We start from the raw sequence: 24,145 nt of genomic DNA on the forward strand, positions 1-24,145 counted from the left end.
TGTTCTTCCACTCCAAGCCTTTCCTCTCCCACTGCTGAGGTTGACAGCAGAGACTGGAGATCATTGCTCTGTTGGGAGACCCTCTTTTGGCTCTAGGGCAGCTCTATTCAATAGACAAATAAAGCAAACCACAAATGTAATTTAAAATTTTCTAGTAGCTGTATCAAAAAAAGCAAAAGATACAATTTAAGAGCACTTTATTTAGCCAATAAACTCAAAATATGGTCATTTTAACATATCATCAATTAAAAAGTATTAGAGAAATACTTTACCTTTCTTTCCACACTATTCACAACCTGGTTATATTTTCACTCACAGTACAGTTTAACTTGTGCTAGTCCCATTTCAAGGCTCAGTAGACACAATGGCCAGCAGCTGCCACACGGGACAGTACAGGTATAGGATTCCACCCCTCAGCTCCCTCCAGATGTCAGCCCAGGGCTGGGGCAGACAGGCAGACAGGTGTGTCCAGGTGGGTAGGCAGGGTGGGGGAAGACAGGCAGGGTAAGAGCCAGCGATTTGTGATCACAGTGACCAGATGCTGGTTAGGGCTGGCCTTTGCATAAGCCTCCCAGCTGGAATGCCCCTGGGTGCTGGGGTAAGGACAAAGGAGCAGCAGAGCAGGACTGGGGGACAGAGATTGGCACTGGGTAGAAGAGCACGGCATGGGGGAAGGCAGCAGGGTGGGCCAATAGGAGGACGGGACTGGAGGCTGCCTTACACCAAAAAAAAGATCTGAACTGTCTCCCCCTACTTCCCTTCGCAGAGACTTGAGCAACAACGGGACCTCCCAGTGGTGAGTTAATGCCCCACATTGACAGGCCCTTGGCACAGAGCTGCAGAGAAGGCAACTGAGACCCAGGTGGGAGGGGCCTTGGCAACAAGGCAGGTGGTGGAGGAGGCTGGAGTGAGCAGGGAGGCCCTACGGGGAGCAAGCAGTCCAGGTGGGATAGTCACTTCTTTACTACATTCTGGTGACCAATAGCCTTAGTAGCCAGAGTTATCAGGGCCGCTGGCCTCATTTTAAAGCATCTAGCCTCAGGCTCTCCCCCAGGAGCAGGAACTGGGCCTGCTTCCCTCTATGCAGAGCCAAGGCTCCGGGCTGCTGGAGGGAGGCTCTGGGCAGTATTCGGCCTCTGGCTCTGCACTGGTGCAAGGAGCAGTGTTTGGAATGGCACCTTTTGTTTGGTATCTTTGTCAATGTTAACAGAAATACAATTAGAAACAGTAGCCACCAGTTTGCCTATTCCCAGTGTGTCGGGTGCTGCACTGAGCACCTCCTATACAGAATCTTCAGTCCTTCCCACAGCCCTGCAGTGTGGATATTCTTCCCACGTGGAAACTTAAGAGTCTGTCTAAGGTACCCCAGAGACAGGGTCAACAGGTGCTTCCTGGCTCCCTTGTTCCTGTGCACACTGTCCTGTCTTGTCCTCTGCCTTGTGGAAGGGCTGAGTTCATCTCCTGAGGTGACCAGGGGGCACCTGAGTGATGGGGGCATAAGGGACCAGGAGAGGGGCCATAGCTTCCTGAGTTGCAGGAAGGCTTCCCAGAGGAGGTTCACTCAGGCAGAGTTTGAGTGGCAGCTGTCCTGGGAGGAAGAAAAAGGCCTGGTGGGTCTTCGGAGCCTGCCTGAGTGCCAGGGTGGCCTCAGGCCTGTTTACCTCACTCCTGCAGCCCTGAGCACGCGACCAAGGTGGCCCTGAAGGTGGTGACGCCCATCATCATTTCAGTCTTCGTGCTGGCCCTGTACCTGCACGCCCAGCAGGTGGAGTCCACTGCCCGCCTTGACTTCCTCTGGAAACTTCAGGTGAATGGCCCTGGGGCTACAGCTGGGTGGGGAGCAGCTGGACCTCACGGCACTCACTGGGCTGGCCTGGACCTTCATCCTACACTGACAAGGTGTCCTCTCAGGTCTCATCCCAAATAACCACTGCCCCACATCCCAGGATCTGCTGCCTGCTTTCCAGGGTTGAGAGGCAAAGCCCTGGAGCATATTCCAGATGAACCCACCCCAATAGTACAGGGACTCTGAGCCCAGGAGGTGCGCTTGGAGTCAGCACACACTGCCGGAGCAGTTCCTGTGCATGTCTGCAGCAGGGACACTGGGGGTGGGCCGTTCAGCTTGTAGGGGGAGCAGCAAGGTGTCCAGGCATGTGAGGAGGAGGGGCGGGAGGTGAGGAGGGTGGGAGCTGGCAGGATCCTGGGCTGGTGGGGGCTGCCACCAGAGGCTTCTGTGCAGGCTTGATGTGACCACAGCTGGGCATGAAGACTCCTCCAGAGGAGGAAGAACCAAAGGAATCAATAGGAAGCCCAGCTGGACTCAGGGGCAGGGTGGTGGGGTGGCCAGGTCCATGGCTCTGACCTGTGTTGGTTGCATTGAAAGCAGAAATGCAACCAGTGCTTGACTCTCCAGGCTGTGACCCTGCACCCTGAGGACAGTGTCCACCTGCAGGATGGGATGCCAATGGGCCAGGTGGAGGTGGTGCTTTTGGTAGCCACAGTCTTAAGGCCCTGGGTTCCCTGATGAACCACCCCAGAGACTCCAAGAGAGGGCGCTCAAGGGCTCTCACAAAACAATGCCAGCTTCTTTGTGGGCCCTTTGAATCAAACCCCTGACAAGGTCTGACCTATCTCCAGACCACATCAGTTCACCCAGGGCTTGCTAAGAACTCCTCCATCCACACCGCTCACCGTCATGGAGGTTGAAGTCTTTGGCTGGGGGCAGGAGGCTTTTGATTGGGTGTCAAGTGTTGATGGGGCATATGGTTGCCTCTTCTGTTGGGTATGTTGCATGCAGTGTAGCTTTTAGCTCCAAGGTATGTGGTGAGGTACCCTGACGCTGGGGCATCCATGAATATTGCCACAATTGTCCCATGTGGAATGTCCCTCCTGAAGCTCTGGGCTGAGAACAACCTCCAAGAACAGCCCTGTGTGTCTGCCTTCTCAGGCCTCTCCTTTCTCCCACACCCCTCCTCTTTGGGAAAGTCCATGGGTGGGTGGTTGGGGGGCCTCCAGCACTCTCCTGAGGACTGATCAGGCTCAGTGGGGCCTAAGCCAATGCTCTTCTTCTCTGTATACCCCCCCCAACGAAACCCCACCCAAGATAGCTGCTCCTGTGCCTCACAGTTTTTAACAGAGACCTTGGGAAAAGTGAGCCTGCCCCCTGGCCCTGCTGGGTCTTCAGTCCCTTTAGCCACACCCTGGACTGTCTCTGTCCAACTCCTGAGTATGGGGATCAACCAGGTTGCACCCACACCTGGTTCTCCCTTGTGCCTAACCATAGCTGCTGTCTCAGCCCTGCCAGCGCATGGAGGCCTGGCCACTGGGAGGCCAGGTGCTGCCTGCCCAGGGCCTGCCAGCACTCAGCCCAGTTCTGACCCACCAGACTGGAGCAGCTGAAAGGGCTGTGCTGGGGGACTGGAACAACACTCCTTTCCATCCCCTAGGTCTGAGGCCTGCACCTTCCCCATGCCCCGAGGCCCCGCTCCAAAGCCCCAGGGGCGCTTGTGTTAGCCTGGCCTCAGAAACCTCTGACTTTCCCTTCCATACCTTTCCTCCCATCTTTCATCCTCAGGCCCCGAGCTCATCTCCATCTTTTTATTGGTAAGTTAAAAAAAAAAAATTGAACCTGCAGAAGTTTTAGAACAATATAAAGAAATTCAATAGTCTCTTCACTGTTTTTGTTTTATTGCCCCATCTGCCCCCTGTATGTATGTATATATTTTTCTTTTTCTTCCTGACATGATGCGTTCATCACCATTGGATCCTTCCTTCCAAGAGTGAGGTTACTTCCTCCATCCCTTACCCCGCAGCCTCCCCTTCAGGGAGTCAGCAGTGGAAACAGGCCCAGTTCACCTCTGGCCAGCTGTCCCGACTCTGGCCTAGAATCCTCTCCAGGAGTACTCTGCATTTAGTTGTCTCTTCCTTCTCTCCTTGTTTCTCAGTCCTTGCCATTTTAGAGATCTTGTACTCTGTGTCCTTCAGAGCCACACCTTCCTGAAGGAGACCCAGGGCAGTGGTGCTGGGCGCATCTGGGGCATCACACAGGGGACTCCCCATGCTGACCTGTCCCACCACTGATGGTGCTGACCCTGACCGCAGCTCTAGTTGCTGCCAGCCACATTTCTCCACTGTCAAGCCCCCTTTCCTTCCTTCCTTCCTTCCTTCCTTCCTTCCTTCTTTCCTTCTTTCTTTCTTCCAAGCTTCCTTTCTCTCCTTCATGTTTTCTTGTCATTTTGTGGAAAAATACTCTGGATATTACAACAATCTTGTGATCCTCAGCAAAGCTCCATCCAGCAGCCTTTGCAAACATTGATGACTCCTGCCTCTCTCAGCCTCACTGTGGAGGTGCCGCCAGTGATGCTGTGGCCTCCTTCCTCAATCCTTAGGGAGATCCCCCATTCACTAGCCCATTCATTCATTTATTTATGTCAGTGCAGATGCACAGACACCTGTGGGTTATAATCTGCCACTCGGATTATTCTAATGCTCATATCGCCCTAGGTTTGGCTAGTGTGCATTTCATCAAGCTGACTTCCTTGTCATTTGACCTGCCACTAGCACTCTTTGGGCATCTCCTGAATGTTGGCACAATGAGATGTCTCAAGCTTACCTGACATTTTTTCTGTTCCAGCCCAGGAATCAGTGATTTCTTCAAAGAGCCCTTGCTCTTAGTGGAGAGTGGTATTTAGAAACCAAGAACTGAGTGCTTGGTGGGCTTACTATTCCGGATCTGTGTCAGTTTTCTGTTGCTGTGACAAAATCTCTCAGAAAATCAACTTAAAGGAGGAAAGATTTATTTTGGCTCATGGTTGCAGAGATTTTAGTCCATGGTTCTTGGTCCCATCGCTTTGGGCCTGTGGCAAGGCAGAACCTCATGGCTGGGAACACGTGGTAGAGCAAGTTCACCTCATGGCAACCAGGAAGCAGAGAAAGAAGAGAAGGGCCCAGGGACAAGACACCACTGTGAAGGCTTCCTTCCATTAGGCTCTGCCTCCCAAACTTTCCACCATCTCCCAGAAGCACCACCAGCTGGGGACCAAGCCTTCAGCACACGATCCTTTAGTCGGGATTCCAGATCCAAACTATAACAGGTTCATCTCCAGGGCCAAAGCTGGGAAACACATGAAGTTGATGTAAATATGCAGAAATGCAGGGCTGCATGCAAACATACCACACCAGCATCTGTCTGTGTACATAGATTTATAAAAACCATTACTCACATCAGCTCTTCCATTCAAGACCTGTGCCTCAGGCTTCTTTGTAGCTTGCCCTGTGCCAGAGAGAAACCTGCCCAAATCACTCTCCTAAAGTGATCTATTCACTCAGTGGCTCTGGCCTCCCAACCCCACAGCCTCTTGCTGATCTTCCCCTTCTCTTCTTGGCCCTTTTGCCTCTTTGCACACTGGTGCCCCTCCCTCTGTCACTTTGCTTTCTCAGGCCTTGACGACCCTGTGCCAGGAGGGAAGCCACTGACTCAGCCTGTCGCAAGCCTGTGTCAGCCCTGTCCACAGAAGCTTCCCAACTGGCAGGTCCCTCCAACTCCCATTCTTTTCCTGGGCATTTTGCAACTTGGAGGACAACATACAGCAGTAAACAGAAACTTGACAGCAGGCCTTAGGAAGGAGGGTAATTGTCACCATATGCTCCCCAGGCTCGCCCAGCAGCCCCTCTACTGTTCCACCTGTGGTGTGTGCTGATACAGGAGGGGCAGCCCAGGAACATGCCCTCGCACACAGCGCCCCCTCGTGGCCTAACCATTGTCTTGGTTCCCCACCCTTACCTGCTCCTCCAGTATGGGTCTCCTAGGACTATCAAGAGGCTGTGGAACTCCACTCCAAACAGGTTGGGCAGCTACCCACATGGCGCTGTTGGCCATGTGGGTAGCTGCCCAACCTGTTTGGAGTGGAGTTCCACAGACAAGGCAGGAGTGCCTGGCCCACCTGGGAGATTGGCCTCCATCCCCAGCAGCCCTGCTCTACAGCCTCCACTCTATGCCGATGCTTTGGGCAGATACTCTCTAAGGGAGGCCCATGTCCTGTCTCTGATGCCCATGGGTGGATAGAAGGAACTGGAGTGCTCAGGGCCCCAGGGACAGGGTCTGAGCAGGTTGAGGCAGGACAGTGAGTGCCCTGTGCATTCGCAGAAGCAGATGGACGACTGCCTGGGGTCCTATATGATTAGCCCACAAAGGGAGGTAGAGGGACTCCCACCCTCTCAGGCAACCTGCTGCAGAGTGGGAACAGGTGGCCTTTGTTCTTGAAGAAGAGCCTGGGCTGAGAGCCCCACCTCACAGGAGCATAAGTCACCTGGCCAGAATGCTGGACAGGAAGATGGCACCCAACAGCTGCACTCACCTGGCATCTGAAGGTAGTGGGTGGAGGCTGGGGCCCTTTAGGGTCCAGGAGCTCCCTCAGGCATGACTCTGATTTTTGAAGCTGCATTGCCAGTGTCTCCAGGAGTCCACCAGGCTGTGGACAGTATAACCAGGACATCTTCATACCTTGGTAGCGAGCCTTGGCCTCAGGTCTTCTGTCCTTGGGCTCTCCCCGCTGGACCCAGGTCTATAGACGTGGGATGGTGTGCCAGCTCCTAGCCCACGGGCAGCCACTGCACAGGGAATACCAGAGCAAAGCAGCCCTGGCCTGTGGGAAATCTAGTTGCTGCTGAGTAAAAAGACATCTGCTAATGACCTTACCAGTTGGTGGGGGATGTATGTCTGCTATCAAGGGTGAGGAAGCCAGGTGACTCCACCCTGTAATCCCACATCCCGTGACCACTCTGGTCAGAGAGTCCTGGCCACACCTCGGTGTATAACTGCTTCTCTGCTTCAGTTCCTTGTGGCTGCTACTGGTCTCTTGACCCAAGGACTCTGCACTGTCCCTTTACCTGGAGGGTGAGTGACCACAAACTCCAACTGTACAGATCCATGACCAAAACTGGGGGAAAACCAAAGTTAAGGGGATGTCTCCTTCCTGCCTTGGCTGACACCTGGTGGCACCTGTCCCTCCTGGCTGCATCTGGCACTGGAGGCTGTTCTCATAGGAATGAGATGGGCAGGACTCTGGGCCATTTCCCCCCGTGACCAGTGGGTTGAAGTTGCCCTGGCAAGATGCTTTTCTGAGTGCATTCTTTGATTTTAAGAGGAAAAATGAAGGGTAAAGAGGCCTCAGGGAGTCAGCAGCCTATTTGGGGTGTGGATTTTGGACTCTCCCTTTCCCCTGGAGTCTAGTGCCGGGCTTGGGCAGACAGGAGACTTTCAGCTCCTCCTCTGGGACCTGCATCTACTCTGAGCTTTCCTCCTCTGGGACCAATCCCTGATGTGCATCACTTTCCAAGAAGTAGACCATTTCTTCTGGTGGTGACATAATGCTCTTTAGAGGACACTTGGAAGCAGAAAGACCACAGAAACAGCTGGCGCCTGGTGTTGGTGTTGGTGCGATTCCTGTCTCATTCTAAGTAGGGCTGTAACCCCCCACCCCCACCCCCTGACCGAGTCCTCTGTCCCCAGGCCACAGAGGAGAAGGAGGAGATGGAGGAGCTGCAGGCCTACAACCGACGGCTGCTGCACAACATCCTGCCCAAGGACGTGGCTGCCCACTTCCTGGCCCGGGAGCGCCGTAATGACGAGCTCTACTACCAGTCGTGCGAGTGCGTGGCCGTCATGTTCGCCTCCATCGCCAACTTCTCCGAGTTCTACGTGGAGCTGGAGGCCAACAACGAGGGCGTGGAGTGCCTGCGGCTGCTCAACGAGATCATCGCCGACTTTGACGAGGTGCCTCTGGGAGTCCTCTGAGTCCCCAGGGCTCTCTCCTCCATGTGGGTGTGAGCAGTGTGACAGGAGCCCTGATGGCAAGGGCCTGAAGGTGTCCCAGGGCTGTTCTGTCTCAGGCACCTTGTCACAGGTCCAGATGAGAAAACAGAGGCCCACAGACCTTGTGTGTCTCACCTAAGGTCAAGGCCTATAAGAGCCAGGGCTGGGGTTTGGGCCCAGGCTATATGAACTGGAACCTTCAGGGTCCCACTGCCCAGGACAGCCCAGAGCTTTGAGAGAATCAGAGGAAGGAGGAGCCACTGGGTGAAGGAAGAGAGCAGGGCAAAGACGCAAGGCCCAGGGCAGGGGAGGTGGCAGCCAGACATTGCTTCTTCATTTCTCGAGCTTGGTGAGCTGAGGCAGCCTCAATCCTGTCGGGAGTCTGGGAGACACAGTGCAGCAGGGATGCCCAGGCTGGACACAGGGCACAGGAAGAGCTGGGTCCTGGCAGCGTTGGAAAAAGCCCACAAGAGTCCTGGGGCAGCGGGCTAGATGAAGGGCTCCGGGGAGGCTTCCAGCACAAGGACATGGGAAAAGGATGTCTTGCTAGTCAGAGATGAGGAGGGTTCCCTAAGTGAGGGGGTGAGGACCTCTGAAGGGCCTCCAGCCGTCCAGCCCATTGGGGACATGAGACCCAGTGGCAACCCATGCCCTTGTCCTCAGGAGCTCTTGGTGTGGGGTTGGGTGAGTAGGTCACACTCCCTGGACAGCAGTTGAGAACAGAGGAGGCCTGTTCTGGAGGACGGGGATGCCTCACATTGAGCCTTTTCCCTTACCAAAGAGGGGACCATGAGGGGCCAAGCTGCTATACTCCCATGGTCCTCCTCTGCCCCTCCCTATAGAGCTCAGTGCCCTGGATTTGACCCAAGGTTGGTTTCCTTCTGTGCAGATTATCAGCGAGGACCGTTTCAGGCAGCTAGAAAAGATCAAGACCATCGGCAGCACCTACATGGCCGCCTCCGGCCTCAACGACTCCACCTACGACAAGGTGGGCAAGACGCACATCAAAGCCCTGGCCGACTTCGCCATGAAGCTGATGGACCAAATGAAGTACATCAATGAGCACTCCTTCAACAACTTCCAGATGAAGATTGGTGAGCAAGGAGGGCTTGCAGGGACCCTCTCCTCAAATCCCACGTTTATTACAATCCAGTGGTAGAAGGTGACAGGCAGCAGAGGCTGCATGCTAGTGTGTCTCTCTGCCAATGGGGGTGGCCAGGGGTGGGGAGCTGACCACTCAGCCTGTCAGTGCTCACATGTTGGCCTGCGTGTGATGAGGCAGGACACCTACCTTCTGAGTTCCCACTTCACCCAAGCATTGGGAAGGCATGATAGGACCCAGGTTGTGCCTGCCCAGAGGCTTTTGGGGAATGCTCTGTTCTGGGGGCTCCAGGGCCTGGTAGTAGCTTTGGGCAGATGGCAGGGCCATTTATTTCCAGAAAAACTGATGTAATCAACAGTAGTTTTATTAAAAAGTCTTCCAAATTCATTGAGTAAAAATGAAAACTAGTAAAATCAAATACTTGATATTTTAAATAAAAATGTATGAACATAAGAGATAAGTTATTACATTTGCAAATTTATGAAAATACTGAACATATTTTCTGCAAAATTGTTAGCAAAATAAAATGAGTAAAGTGAAGTTTATAGGCAATAGTGCATGCCTGTAATCCCAGTGACTCGGGAGGCTGAGGTAGGAGGATTGAAAGTTTGAGTCCAGCCTCAGCAACTAAGGCCCTGTCTCAAAATAAAAAATAAAAAGAGTTGGGGATATGGCTTAGTGGTAAAGTTCCTCTGGTTTCAATTCCCCAGCACCAAAAAACAAATGACAGAAAAATATGAAAAAAAAATCATGTAATATTGACAATGAACCAATTCTATTTCAACATTTTAAAAAACAGAAGTCTTAAAAAAATAATAAAAAAACTGGGTCAGTAGGTTATTGGACACAATATTTTATTTTATTTTTATGTGGTGCTGAGGATTGAACCCAGGGCTTCGCACATGCTAGGCGAGTGCTCTACCACTGAGCCACAACCCAGCCCCCTCAGTAGGTTATTGTTGAGTTTCAGGCAGTGAGGCAATCTTTTCTAGGTCAAGGTGTCAAACCTTTTGCACTCCACTCAACTGGGGGTCGTGGTGAGGGTGTGCAATGATCAGCCCTGTGTCTTACTGCACTTGTCCTTGGCTGATGGCTGAGAGAGCTTCACAGACACCTGGATGGTGTGCAGAGGCAGAAGCAGGGATTCTGCTGAGGATAGTCAGGGGATCAGAGAAGAGAAGCCCTGGGTCAGCTTCAAAATAGGACCATATTCTACTTGTTCAGAAAATCTTTGAACCAAAAACAGGATTTTTAAAAATGTTTTTGTTTTTATTACCCCAACCTTTTGACAACTTTCAACTTTCAGAATTGAAAGAACAGTACAGTGAAAACCCAGGTACATCTCACATATCTACCCAGCCCCGCCCCGCTCCATCCATAAAATGATCTCCAAATTACAGTTCTGGATGGGTTGTTCCATAAAGCTCAAGGCATTTCTGCAGTTTGTTTGTTCTTAGAACATATTTTTATTTTATTTTTGCTGTACTGGGGATTGAACCCAGAGCTTTGCACAAGCTGGGCAAGCACCCTACCACTGAACTACATCCCCAGCCCATTTTATCTTTTATTTTGAGACAGGTCTCACCAGGTTTCCCAAGTTGGCCTTGAATTTGCCATTCTCCTGCCTCAGGCTCCGGGTTAGGAGGGATTACAGGTGTACAACCCACATCCAGCTCTGGGAGTATATCTTACCAAGGATGTACAGTCTGACAGAGTGCAAGTTATTTTTGCAATAGAAACTTTGTCAAGTGTTGTCCTCTTCCTCCTCTTGAGATCTGTGGAGGCAGGAAATGCTTTCTGAAAGAGCAGACCTCAGTTCTATTCAGAGTTTTCGTGCATTATCAACTCCCTGGGAATGTCTCACACCATAAATGATTCAGAGTTCAAATTTTTAAAAAAGTAAAAGTAATTCACCAAAGAAAATACTGGCATTTCAATTCTAAAAATTAGCACATTAAACTGAAATGTTAGTTTACCGAAAACCAATATTATGATCATGAGTGTCCTCAGGAGACCTTTGTTCTGGCCTGAGTGTCAGGAATTGTGCTGTTCTTGAGGGAGCTGCTTCTTGTGTCTTGTGGGCACAGGGCTTTGTGACCTGGACAGGTTTCCATTTTTCTTTGGCTGCTAGAAAGGCCAGACAGAGCCAGCTGGGGATCTTCTTTAACTAACGTGTGGCCTGTGTTTGTTTTTGTATTAATGTTATTCTTGGTTTCATGTAATGTTGCTGTTCTCATTTGCCTCTCACCGCATCTTATCCACCTACAGTTTTGTATTTTCCTCCTGGTGTGTATTTTTGTAAACTGGAGATTGAGTGATAGCATCAACCAAGAGATAGCTAAGGAGCCTTGAGGAGTAGATCCATTCATACGAACTCAGGGGCACCTTAGTTGGCAGGCGTGGCCTTTGGGAATAGAAGCCTTCCAGAGCTCTGTGTGACCAATGAGGTGGACAGTTGAACCTGGTAACAGAAGGCAAGGCAGAAAGCTTCATGTGGCCATGATAGGACATGGAGAGAGAGGAGACCCAGGCAGGGTTAGGAGCCAGGTCTTAAGAATGAGAACAGAAGGAAACAGAAATAGGAGTGAGAAAGAGAGAAGGGGCACATTCTGTCTATTGAGTTTGAGTCAATGGTGAACACCTCAAAGCTACCCAGAAAGGGACAATTAAGAAAAGGCAGTTGGAGGGGCTGGGGTTGTGGCTCAGCAGTAGAGCGCTCGCCTAGCACGTGCAAGGCTCTGGGTTCGATCCTCAACACCACATAAAAATAAATAAATAAATAAAGATATTTTTTTAAAAAGGCAGTTGGATTATGCAAGAGGTCACTGGAGACCTGAAGAGGGCACTCCTGGCAGTGGACTTGCAGAAACTGAGCATCACCTGGTGGTGAGGACACAGGAGCCCTGATGTATGCCTGGATTCCTGGGGTCTTGGATTAACATGCACTTGATAGAGCAGAGAAGTGGGAGACTGCAGGGGGAAGCTGGCACCAGGCTAGGAGGCAGAGGGAGAACCTGCAATGTGCAGAGAGAGAGAGAGAGAGAGAGAGAGAGAGAGAGAGACGCCAGCGAGGACTAGCAAAGCAAGTGTCAGTCTTAACCTGACAAACGTGGCTGATGTCCCCTGCAGGGCTCAACATCGGCCCTGTGGTGGCTGGGGTGATTGGAGCTCGCAAGCCTCAGTATGACATCTGGGGAAATACAGTGAACGTGGCCAGCCGCATGGACAGCACTGGCGTGCCTGACCGCATCCAGGTGAGTATGAGAGCATCCACTGTCCAGGTTACCCACGAGAAGGCCTCTGTCTGATGCTAAAAGTTCTTCAGGGAAGGCTGCCCACAGCTCCCAGTCAGAATTTCTGATCCAAATCCAAGGGTGATGGGGCAGTTGGTGCTGTAGTCATGGAAACTTGGAGAACACAATTGTGTTTTGGGCCCTCAGCACCTTGGACAGATCTTCGGGTTGTGCAGAGCCCTCTGCTGGGCACAGAAGGAATCGGGTAGGCAGAAGCAGGGCAGTGGCTGTGATGACGAGCCCAGGACCTTCCCAGCCAGTCACACGGAGGGTACACCAAGACACCTGCAGGGAGTAGAGTCTTGCCCGTGTGGCTTGAACCAGGGAAGGCTGCTGGGCCCTAGGATGGCGCCGTCATCAGTTGCAGCAGTCGGTGGCCTGGCCAGAGGCCCAGGGACTTTTTCCTTTCACGAGGTGGCACTTGTGATCCCCAGGCCTGCTGGTCTTCAGCTGCTTTCCTTTTTCTCCCCCTCAGGATTTCCATGATTTGCTTCAATCTGAAAAAATGGCCCGAACTGTGCTCTCGTCCTGTGTGGCCCTCTTGCATGGTTCCCTGCAAGGATGTGGGAGGTCAGCTTCCTGGCCTCAGTTTTCTCAAGTGATAATTGTGCCATTTTTAAGACATTTTGTCCACATTGACACTACTTAAATATCCCCTCACTCGTCTGTGTGAGAACAAGGAGACTGACCCCAAGCACAGTCCTGGCCAGATCCAGCTGACCTGGGATGCTGACAGGCCAGGCCATGTGGCCTTCTCTCACCTCCTCTCCTGCACCAAGAAGAGAAGGGATGGCAGGGTGGGGACTGGGGCCCTGAGGGAGCTGTCTGCAGAGCTTCTAACCTACCTGGTGACAGGCGTGAGGGCCTCTGCCAGCAGCCACCACAATAACCAGCACTGCACCTTCACTGGGGCCTCATTGTGCAGACACCACAGTTAATGACAGCAGCCCCCAAGCAATGCCCCTGCCCCAGCCTCTTGCAGTCAGGCTGGGTAACTGTGTGGTGGCTGGCGGGAGCAGAAAAGGCACCTGCATCATCCTGTGAGGCACTTGGCCATCCTGCCAATTCTTGCTCCTGTCATTCTGCTTCCCTCCTCACCTAGCCCAGCACAGTGTCATTGGTGAAGCCCCAGTGAGTTCTCTTTATCACCAAAGCTGACACAGAGATATGTACAAAGCCTGGAACCCAGTCCAGTCTCTGCCATTTATTAACTGTATAATCTCAGGCAAGTGACAGATTTGCTAGTGCTGGGGATAATAATTGTATAGCTTCATATAAAGATGAAATGAGATAAGCAGTTGTTCTCAAACATCTATAGTGAAAACCAGTTTTTAAAAACCTTTCTACTCTGTCATGTCATGGAGTGATACTTCCATGAAAGATGCTGGTCACACACCTGGCTGTTGGGTGCAACAATGTCACCATTGCTCTGAAGGTTCCAAAGTATTACTCTCTGCCTCTGACTCTCTGGACTGCACCTAAGCTGTTAGGGGCCACAGGCCACACTTTTGAGTAGCACTGAATAGCACATGTGAGGCTTCTGTCACAGCATCTGACAGAGTGAGTGCCGAGAACCACAGTGGCTATCATTCTCATTCTAAGGGCTACTTCCATGGACAGGTCCCTGCCAGTACCCAATATCCCCTCTATAGAAGAGCAGGGGCATCAGCAGAGTGTGGGAGTCAGGGGTGGCTCTGTCCCCACTACAGTTCATGGCTAAGGTCATCAGTGATCTGTCCTCTCTCCTGCTTTGCCTCCTCAGGTCACTACGGACATGTACCAGGTGCTGGCTGCCAACACATACCAGCTGGAGTGCCGCGGTGTGGTCAAGGTCAAGGGGAAAGGCGAGATGATGACCTACTTCCTCAATGGAGGGCCCCCGCTGAGTTAGCAGCTGCCAGCAGTGGTGCCAGCAGCCTGGCCTCCAGAGGAACGGAAGCGGCTTCTCTGTGTGCCGCGTGGGCAGGTGGGGAGCCTGCGCTCCAGCCACGTGGTCGCGCTGGTGAGATTTCCCACTTTGACTTGGAAGCAGCCTCTGCCCTGGCTGGTGGGCGTGGCCTCCGGCCCAGGCCCTGGGTGCCAGCGTCCTGCGAGCACCAAGCTGACCAAAGATGTTTCCCTCTGCAGAAGACTCCGCCGGACTTGAGCTCAGCCTCGAGTTCTCTGACAGGTGCTGCCGCTGAAGGGTGGAGGGCGCTGCTGGAGCTTTCCCAGCCCAGCGCACAGCGGCAGGCCCGCGGAGGGCCTCAGCCTAGGTGGGTGGGTAGGCGGGCTGGACGCTGCCCTGGGGGTACTCGGGGTCCCCCGGGGGTCTGTTTTCCACATGAGCCTTTAAACTTCAGACAGAGGCTGCAGCCCCTGCTTCCTGGCGGTGCTCTGAGGCAGGAGAGCTGGGTTTGTTGGAGCCGTGGCCTTCGCCGCCATCCTCTGCCCATGCGTCCACGCACACAGACTGTGCCCAGTGAGGGAAACAGGACTCATTACAAGGGGGAGGCGAGAGGACGCTAAGCAAGCAGTGGTGGCTCTGAGAAAAAGAAAATATTTATTAAATAAAACAAAACAAGTTTTCTGTGCCCTTCTTTAGACTATGCTAGTTGTATGCGTGTAGGAGACACAAGCAGAGGAGGATGCCACTGGGGGGGAGGGGGGACCCCAAGTTGTCTTTTTTGTATTTTTTATTTTGTATTATTGAAAGCCTTGGAGATCTAACAGATATACCAAATTCTATATTTTGTAAATTCTCTATATTAGAAAACAGCTGTGCACAGGGGCGTTTGTGCTCACTTGTACTGTACCTATGTCAGCGTGTGTCCTGGTGCACATGTGCGTGTGTTCATGCCATGCGGCTGCCCTGCAGGGACCTTCCTCACCTCAGACTCGGCAGTTTTGGTTTTCCCAGGGGCAGTGTGTGTTCTTTTGGGGTACCCTACATTCAGATCAAGGAGGAAGAAGCAGACACACTTGACCCTCTCTCTTTTCTAACACAAAGGCAAAGACACAACCCTCTTCCCCTGAGTAAAAGCAGATGGAAATGATAAGAAAACAGCCATTTCTTTCCCATCCCAGGTGGTGTTGGAAGCAAGGGGAACAGCCTCAGTCTGTGTGGGCAGCATGGCCCCCACCTGTTCTTCTGCTCCTGGGGATGTCAGATGTTCGCACCCATAGAGGCAGCACCTAGGGACTCCTGGGAGCTTAGGGATGGGCCAGGGCTGGGAGGAAGTCTAGCCTGCCAGTCTGCTTAGCTGGCCAAGGGGCAGGTGGCTCTCCCTGGACACCATCCCTGTGACCTGGGAATGCAATGTGTAGGTCTCAGGTTTGGGGAAAGGGTGTGACCTTGCCCTCTACCTGTAAACCAGACAGAGGAATGGGTAGAGCCCAGTCTTGGAGTCTGTGGGGGAAAAGCAGCAGAAGTGTCATTTTGTCTAGTTTTTATTTGAGGGGTGGGAAGGGAGCAGTTCAATACATGAAGGAGAGAAAAACTATTTTTTATAACTTTTGAGGGAAGCATTTGAAAAATGATGTACTAGCACAGAGTTGTATTTAAGCAGCATCCTTAAGGGCCTGTTCCCAGATCTTTTCATTGCTTCTCAGGGCAGAATTATTCTTCCTGGACACTTGGAAGGAGACTGGACGGCAGCTATTTGCTGTCTATTGAGACCGTCCTTTATGTCCACCGCAGCACCTTCCCCTCCTATGCCCCACCCCCACCCCAATTTGAGCGCAGCTCTGAGAAGCAAAGCATATGGACCCCAAACTGCCAAGTCTGAGTGTGTCCCAAGCCCCTGCCACTCCACCTTTGAGTTCTGCATCACTCCTCCAGCCCCTGGCGCGGGGCTGCTCTCTCCCACAGCGTCATTCTCAAGTCCCCTGTCCTCCATATGGCCTGCCAGTGGTGCTTCCGGCCTGAGTAAAGTGTGCGTGCTGAGTTCATCCCGTGTTCCCGCTGTTGGTCTCGGCCTCGTGGGGCCCTCCCCATCCCAGCAGTGACTGGTGACAGCGTGCAGTGCTAGCTCTTTGTTCCCTCTAAGGGGTGTGCACTCTTTTTATTCCTGCTCTTGCAAAAACGGATACGATTATGATTTCCCATGGAAATTGAAAAGTCTATTTAAATAATTTAACTATTAAACACTTTCACTGGTAACGTGTCCTGATCTGATTTGTGGCTTGGGCCAGGGTCCAGGGAAGGATGTTTTAAAACAGGTGAGCCAGATTTGTTCGTATGCCAAGAGAAGGAAAGGAGAAAACACAGGAGGAGAACACAGACCACTAAAAGGAACCGAGACGGTGGGAGGCCTGGGCCGCAGGCCACAGGTGAACTGATTTGCCTACGTGCTAATGATGGCTCTCTGTGCCACACTGCAATGGGCCCCAGATAAATATCATCTCACTGAATCCTCCTGGCTACCTCATTTCACTGATGAAGAAATAGAGGCACAGAAAGGTTGCACTATTTGCTTAAGGCCCCATGGCTGGAAATAAAGAGAGGAGTTTGAGAACAGGCCTGTCTGCTGTCAAAGCCCAGGTGGGCCCCCCTCAGCAGCTCTGTCTGTTGCTTCTGTCAAATTCAGGGTTATATTTGGGTTCAGGACATAAATCCAGAAGGGTGTGGGCAAATCAAGTTTAATGTGGGTGTAAATTAAAAAGCCAGTGACAAGGACTCCACTGTCCTCATTAGTGAATGGACATGGTACATGCTACAGAGGTAGAAATCCTAGGCAGAGCAGACCTGCTCTAAAGAAAATGGATATTATTAGGGCTTCAGATATGCATGGGGAGAGATTCATTTTATAAAGGCAGGAGTTTGAGAAAACTTCAGGCTGGAGCATATCAATTTGAAAACCAGATGACAAGGAAGTTCAAACTTCAGAGAGCAATTGACCTAAGTGGGAACTTTAGCTGTAAAGAGGCTCAGGAGGCTGAGGCAGGAGGCTAGTGAGTTCAAAGTTAGCCTCAGCAAAAGCCAGATGCTAAGCAACTCAGTGAGAACCTATCTCTAAATAAAATACAAAACAGGGCTGGGGATGTGGCTCAGTGGTTAAGTGTCCCTGAGTTCAATTTCTGGTACTCAAAACAGACTAACAAAACTCCCACCTGCTGTGACTGGTAATCACTGTCCTGTGAAGCCCCTGAAACTGAATATGTACATAGGGCATACCAGGACACCAAAAGGAGGTGACTCGAAACCTTCATAAACCCTTCCTATTCTCAGCTCATTAAGCTGATCCCAGAGAATGTATGGTTCTTCCTTAAAGGTTTTCACTTTTTTTCCCCCAAAAGCATCTCCACACCTAGAAAACTCATGAAACTTATTAGGAAAAATGCCATGAATATTGGCAAGAGTTTGAACACCTCTATGCCTACTAATAGTAAATACCAGACATCCATCAGTCAACCTGGCTATTAGACTGCAGTATGTAGTTAGCAACGAATGAATGAGAAGGCAGAGTGAATCCTGGGCACTGAGGAGGCAGAAGGTGAATGTTATCAGGGAGCCATGTGACCTCAAGACTTCCAAAGTTAGAAATATCCTTATGAACTTTTCCAAAAGCAAGTCCCAGCCCAAGTGGCACAAAGTTGACAGAGGCCTAGAGCTGCAGTGTGCACATGGTCAACAGGTGTCTTTCATGACACTCCCTTCATAGACTGCTCATCAGCAGCATCTAAGCTTCCCTGATCCTAAAAGAGACGCTAAGCCTGTCACCACAGGGCATGAAGCACTGGCAGACATGCGGATGGATAGCTTAGAAGTAGTACTGAGCAGATTCTCACCGCCACTGGCCAAGAGAATGACAAAGGCAGAAAAACACAACTCAGAAAACCCACAGCTTTTGACTTTGTCCAAACCAAAACAACACTGAAGAGAACAAATCATGTACATAGTTCATCCTCGAAACAAAGGGAACTGGCCAGGCTGGGACATGCTGGCCATGATTGCTCTGCACAATGCCACCACCCCTTAGGGCAAGTACCAGCAGAGTGGGAACGCGGTACTGTTTATGAACGTGAGATTATTTACTCACCATCCCCCTGTCTGGATGAACTGCAGCATGTATAACACATTTTCTCACTTCGGCCTCTCCAGGGCCTGGAAGCAGTTCAAGGAAGGGTTGGTGCATCCCCCAAGGCTGCTCAGACGCTTAGTGACAAGTGGCTTTGGCACTTGTCCCAGGGCGCTTCTGTCCAGTGTGCCCATCTGGCTGGGAACTGCTGGGCTTGGCAGGAACAGGGCTCATCACTCCTCAAGGTCAACAGTAGGTGCGATCCAATTAATAAAGGATGCTTTTCTTATCCTTCCAGATTTTCCAAAAGCCCTCTGGGTTTTTTCTCCTATCTTAGGAAGGAAAATATAATATTTGCTGTCCTCTTGCCTGTCTTTCCTGCCCATCTGCAGGGTGGCTGCTTCACAACACAAGAACAAAGCCAAATGAGGGCATCGCCATGGCTGGCCTCCAGGGCCCTTCCTCACTGGCATTCTTGGATTCTAAATATTTGTGTAACTCTTTATCCATTCTTCAAGTGCCAGACCACATGTATGGCACAAATGTAAACACAGCCTAATTAAGACTAAGATTTTAGAGGCAAAGGCACAGACACAAGTGAGAGAAAAGCATGATGCCAAGGGGATCTGTAGGACAATCACCTTCAAACCAAGGTCAAGCACAGCCCTGGCTTTGCCCTTCTCCAGACACCAACCCAGCAGCAGCCGCCACAGTACCTGACAGGAGCATAGCCGGGAGCTTCTGTCATCAGGGTCTCTAATCCAGGGGTTGGAGGGAGAAAGGTAGGGAGCAATTGAGATTCACAGAGCAAGCAGAGGGTCCAGAGAGACAAGGGAAAGGGAAAAGATGATGTAAGGGTGAGGATCAAGGGTACAGCCTCCTGTCCCCACTGGATTCCCAGCTTCACACCTCAGCCACCATGTTTCTAGTAAGCAGTCTCCCACGGCCCCCCATCCCCACTCCACATGGCCATAGCCTGCTCATCCCCAGGGCCACTTTCATATTGCTGGTCCATTAGGCCCATGAATTTAAAGAATTCACACTGGAATTCATTAGGGGGTCCATCACCATTTTTTCCATTGGCCAATTTCTAATTTAGACCTGGCTAGAATAGGTTTGTCAGCATCTCTGTTTTCACTCACTAGTTCTCCAGTTTTGCAGAACTCACTCCCCTACTTTGTCAGTGAGCCACAGTGACACTCCTGCCACTCGCTGCCCGCCACTACCCCTGCTCATGCAGGATGTTTTTTGGAGATGTTTTCCTTCAGATGAAAAGATTCATGTTGCACTTGTTTCTTTTAAAGGTGCCTTAGCTCTCCCTTCCCCAGCATCTGTACAGTTGAAGATGTGGGCTGAAGGATGCTAGCTGCCCACTTCTACCCCTCGCCTTCCCATCAATGCACACGGTCCTGGGAATCCTTACTGAAGGCACTAAGGCAGCTTCACCCAAGAGTGCCTGCTAAGTTGGATTAGTATGTTCAAAGCAAAGTGGACCTTCACTTAAGTGGTGGCTTCTGAAGAGCTTTATAGATGACTTATCACATTTGGGGGCATCCACAAAAACCTATAATACCTTTAAAGAAACAGTAGACGCAAGAAGGCTACCTGAATCCCAGTTTTACGGAGTCGCTTTCCTCACACTTGCTGTGCCAGACTCTGTTCTCAGTGCTTCACTGGATCCTCACAACAACCCCACTTTACACAGACAGAAACTGAGGCAGAAAGGCTAAGTGATTTGCTGAGGTCCAATCTCGTAGAAAGGAGAGCAAGAGAGTCTGGATCCAAACTTTTAATCACCAGTTTAAACTGTAAAAAGTTACCTCCTATTCTTTGATTAATGTTTTCAGCTATAGAAATGACTTCAAGCAGAGGTCCCATGAAATTACTTCAAGCCAAAGAACAAACGTAATGTTGTATTCCACCAGGAAAAAGTTTGTAATACACAAATCACCAAGAGATTTTCGCCGGGTACAATGGTACACGCCTGTAATTCCAGAGGCTTGGGAGGCTGAGACAGGAGGTTCCTGAATTCAAAGCCAGCCTCAGGAACTTAGTGAAGCCCTAAACAACTCAGTGAGACCCTGTCTCTAAATACCAAAAGGGCTGGGAATGTGGCTCAGTGGTTAAATACCTCTGAGTTAAATCCCCAGTACCAAAAAAAAAAAAAAAAAGTTTCACTGCAAATGTTACAACATATACTTCCTTGCTTTAATATCTAAAGACCACTAGGATTTCCCAAACCTCCTATAGCCATCTGTTCTGTATAAATTTTATAGATGTATAAATTTTAGCAAACTATTTTATTCGCCTAGGTCATCTATACTACAGAGATGGCACTGACCTGATCTCTTTTATTAAAAAAAAAAAATTCATGTAAGCTGGGTGTAGTGGTGCACACCTGTAATCCCAGTGACTTGGGATGCTGCTGAAGGAAGAGGATTGCAAGTTTGAGACCAGCCTCAGTAACTTAGCAAGACCCTGTCTCAAAATAGAAAACAAAAAGGGCTGGACAACAAGTGCAGTGACACATGCCTGTAATCTCAGTGGCTTAGGAGTCTGAGGCTGGAGGATCACAAGTTCAAAGCTAGCCTCAGCAAAAGTGAGGTGTTAAGCAACTCAGTGAGGCCCTCTCTTTAAAAAAAAAATTGTAATTGGACATACCTTTATTTATTTTTATGTGGTGCTGAGGATCGAACCCACAGCCCTGCACTTGCTAGGCGAGTGCTCTACCACTTAGCCACAACCCCAGCCCTAGACCCTCTCTCTTAATAAAATACAAAATAGGGCTGGGGATGTGGCTCAGTGGTTGAGTGCCCCTGAGTTCAATCCTCAATAACAACAACAACGACGACAAAAAAGGGCTGGGTATGTAGCTCAGTGGTAAAGCAACCCTGGTTTAATCCCCAATACCGGAGATATATTTCAACAGATTGCCATGTTCCATAGCTTAGTTACAGGGTAGCTAAGTGTATGGGTTCTGAGATGAAATCTGGTGCTACTACATGGGTTAGATTGTGACTGAGGTGAGGTTGCTCAACTTCTTTGGATTTAGGTGGCTCATTTTGTAAAAGAGCCTTCACGGATGCCTTCTATGAGACGACATGCCCACACTCACGATGCCTGTTACATAGAGTACACTGCCATTCTCCCCATGTCTGCTTCATTTGTTCTCACTGCTGCTTTACCAGCAAGGGCCCAGCTGCTGTCAGTTACACATACACACTAAGAATTTTCTTTCTGAGATGCACTGTGGTATAGAAAGATGAGCACCAACTTTTAAATCAATAAATCGGAAGCCCTTATTTGACAGCCATACCCACTATAGATTAGTGTGCTACCATACAAAGGACAAGTTCCTGACCCAAGTCTTAGTTTCCTCCAGTGAAAACGATGTAGTGCTCCCTTCCACCCTGAGCTGCCATGAAGATCAACCATATAGAATCTAGCAATGGCCCACAAAAGGCACCAACAAGCTTTCTCATCATTAGTCCTAGACACTATAGAGACCCAGAATACAAAAGCTGATATGGTCACCTTTAGGCAGGTCTTTACAACCCAGCCTCAAAGCAAAGCACTGGCACCAAGGCAGAGCAGAAAACAGGATGCCAGGGCCAAATGGGAAATGGAATGTCTGGGTCCTATTGTCAGATGAAACTCAAATGTACTCTATCGCTGTGCTGTGGGATGCAGGAGAAAAGGGCAAAAGTGAACCGTGGGTAATGTTGGGCTGAAAATAATGTTTGTTGCCAAGGAAACATGGGGAAGGATTAGTGATGCTAGGTTGCTGATTCAAGAACTCTGAGAAAGCCAGTTGTACTGAGATGACTGATTACACACAAGCACTGCCAACACACAGGACACCTGTGTGCCCACGTTGTCAACACCACTCACTGTTAACAAGCAGGAGGATGCAAACCACATGGCTTCCAACCACACAGTGTTTGGATGTTTCCTGTGATTTCATCTGCTAAATAAAGTAACCTAGAAAGCTGGCCACTCAAGATGCTGTAAGAGTGGCAGTGGTAGGTACTGCTTCTCTTCGAAAAAGCCAGTTTTAACCAGGAGGCTGTAATCCACCAGCCAGTGAGGATGATTCGGCAGCTCCATCCCAGTGAGGACTGCAGGTGCCAGCTAAACTCGGCTGCCTTGGCCCTAGCTGCAGAGCCAGCCACAACCCTTGGAGCTGCAGGGGTTTCTCCTACTCATTTTTAGCAAGGGATATTTATTAAAAGAATTTAAAACTTTTACAAATTTTAAAAGATTTTAAATTAAAAAAAAAGATCAGATCTTCCTTTATCATGGCATTTCTAGGTGGAAAGACTCCCTTTCCTTAGAGATAATGCAGAAAAACTACTAAGGAAGTCTTGCCCAGAGACAAAGAATGAAGCCCTAAAGAGTGACTTATATTTGTGGTGAGGCTACGTGTTCAATTTGTTCAAAGTGGTGGATACTTCTGAAATGATTTATTTGTTTTTTTTTCTATACCTGTGGAGTAGCTCCAACTCTTGAAGTGAACCCAAAGTCTGTCAAAAGAGGAACAAGAATAGGAAACCCAAAAACACTGGTTGTGCTTGCCTGGAAACCCAGCAGCTCAAGTGCATCCTTGGGTTACTTAATAAATCTTCTGAAATGCCAAGCAACTTCATGTTTGGAGGACAGCCAAACTCAGGGGCACAACAAAGTTGGCTCCCCTGTAACACGGTGGTTAAGTCTCACACGACAAAGCTCTGGTCCCTGTTGACAAAGCAGCAGCCTAATGGGATTCCAGACATGGCCTATCAGAAATGGACCCATGCACTTTTCCAGACTGGATTCCACTGTGAAAAACCCACATTTATTGCAAAATAAATGTGTTAATCCAAGAATAGCACATTCACTTGATATAAATTATTAAATTACTAATAAATAATAGTTTATTTATTAGTAATTTAATAATTTAAAGTTTCTCCATGATTCAAGGCATTTGTCTCAAATGAATTTCCAAGCTTTAATAGATATTTGTTTCTAGTGTAGGGCAAGAATTTTTACTTATGGGAACAAAATCCTATTTTAAACACACACACACACACACACCATGAAATGGAAGCTTTCAAAGACAGGTACAAGCTGAGGATCCAAGGCACAATCATAACAAGCAAACAGCAAATAATGAAGAATTTTGTTCATTTTAGCACTTCTTAGGACCCCCAAGTGAGAACACGTTTACCAGAGTTCATCAGGACAGAGTCCCACCTAAGGAACTGATATGATTTGGAATTACTGATAGATCAAGGCATAACTTATCTGCCTTCTTCTAGCCTGAACTTTCAGGAAGTTCCACTGTCACATTTTATACACTGTAACAGCAACATTTTTACCCTTGTTTCCATTTTCATTGATCTTGTTTTTCTCCCCTTTCAGTTCATATTTTATTTTATTCTATTTTTAAATATTAATTTTTTTAGTTGGACACAATACCTTTATTCCATTCATTTGTTTTTATGTAAGATAATGATCTCACACACCTTACAGGCTGAAGAGATTCTTTCTCATGAGCCTAAGAACTTCTTTAAAACCCCTGCATGTGCTAGGCAAGCACTCTACCGCTGAGCCACAATCCCAGTCCCATCAGTTCATATTTTATTAACATAGTTTTTTATGTCTTTTCTTGGTATGTTGTGTTCAAATTATTTTGGGAATTAGGCCACACAGAAAAAACACACTTTAAATCCAGACCAAAAAAGCAGGCAAATATTGCAATCACTTTAGTATACAAAAGAGGGTATCTTTGCTCTCATGGCACAATCAAAAAGCAGTATTTCAGGGGGCTGGGGATGTGGCTCAAGTGGTAGCACACTCCCCTGGCATGCGTGCGGCCCAGGTTCGATCCTCAGCACCACATACAAACAAAGATGTTGTGTCCATCGACAACTAAAAAATAAATAAATATTAAAAAAAT

General features: G+C 49.6%; 2 protein-coding genes across 4 annotated transcripts in view; one reads left to right on the plus strand and one right to left on the minus strand.

Moving 5' to 3' along the window:
* Positions 1–16,349, plus strand: part of Adcy5 (adenylate cyclase 5) — a 146,785-nt gene extending 130,436 nt beyond the window's left edge. For all 3 annotated transcript variants that reach the window (XM_005338885.3, XM_021735636.2, XM_078044107.1), the window contains exons 16-21: positions 767–796; positions 1,675–1,807; positions 7,511–7,774; positions 8,703–8,907; positions 12,045–12,169; positions 13,971–16,349. In XM_005338885.3, coding sequence (XP_005338942.2) covers positions 767–796; positions 1,675–1,807; positions 7,511–7,774; positions 8,703–8,907; positions 12,045–12,169; positions 13,971–14,099 — 886 coding nt within the window. In that variant the 3' untranslated portion in view covers positions 14,100–16,349. The remainder of the gene's footprint in view (positions 1–766; positions 797–1,674; positions 1,808–7,510; positions 7,775–8,702; positions 8,908–12,044; positions 12,170–13,970) is intronic.
* The window catches only part of Sec22a (SEC22 homolog A, vesicle trafficking protein), a 90,921-nt gene continuing 76,939 nt past the window's right edge, over positions 10,164–24,145 (minus strand). Inside the window, exon 8 of the mRNA XM_078044112.1 lies at positions 10,164–14,732. Coding sequence (XP_077900238.1) covers positions 14,547–14,732 — 186 coding nt within the window. The 3' untranslated portion in view covers positions 10,164–14,546. The remainder of the gene's footprint in view (positions 14,733–24,145) is intronic.

Source organism: Ictidomys tridecemlineatus, chromosome 3 (assembly GCF_052094955.1).
Source record: "Ictidomys tridecemlineatus isolate mIctTri1 chromosome 3, mIctTri1.hap1, whole genome shotgun sequence".
Lineage (NCBI taxonomy): Eukaryota > Metazoa > Chordata > Mammalia > Rodentia > Sciuridae > Ictidomys > Ictidomys tridecemlineatus.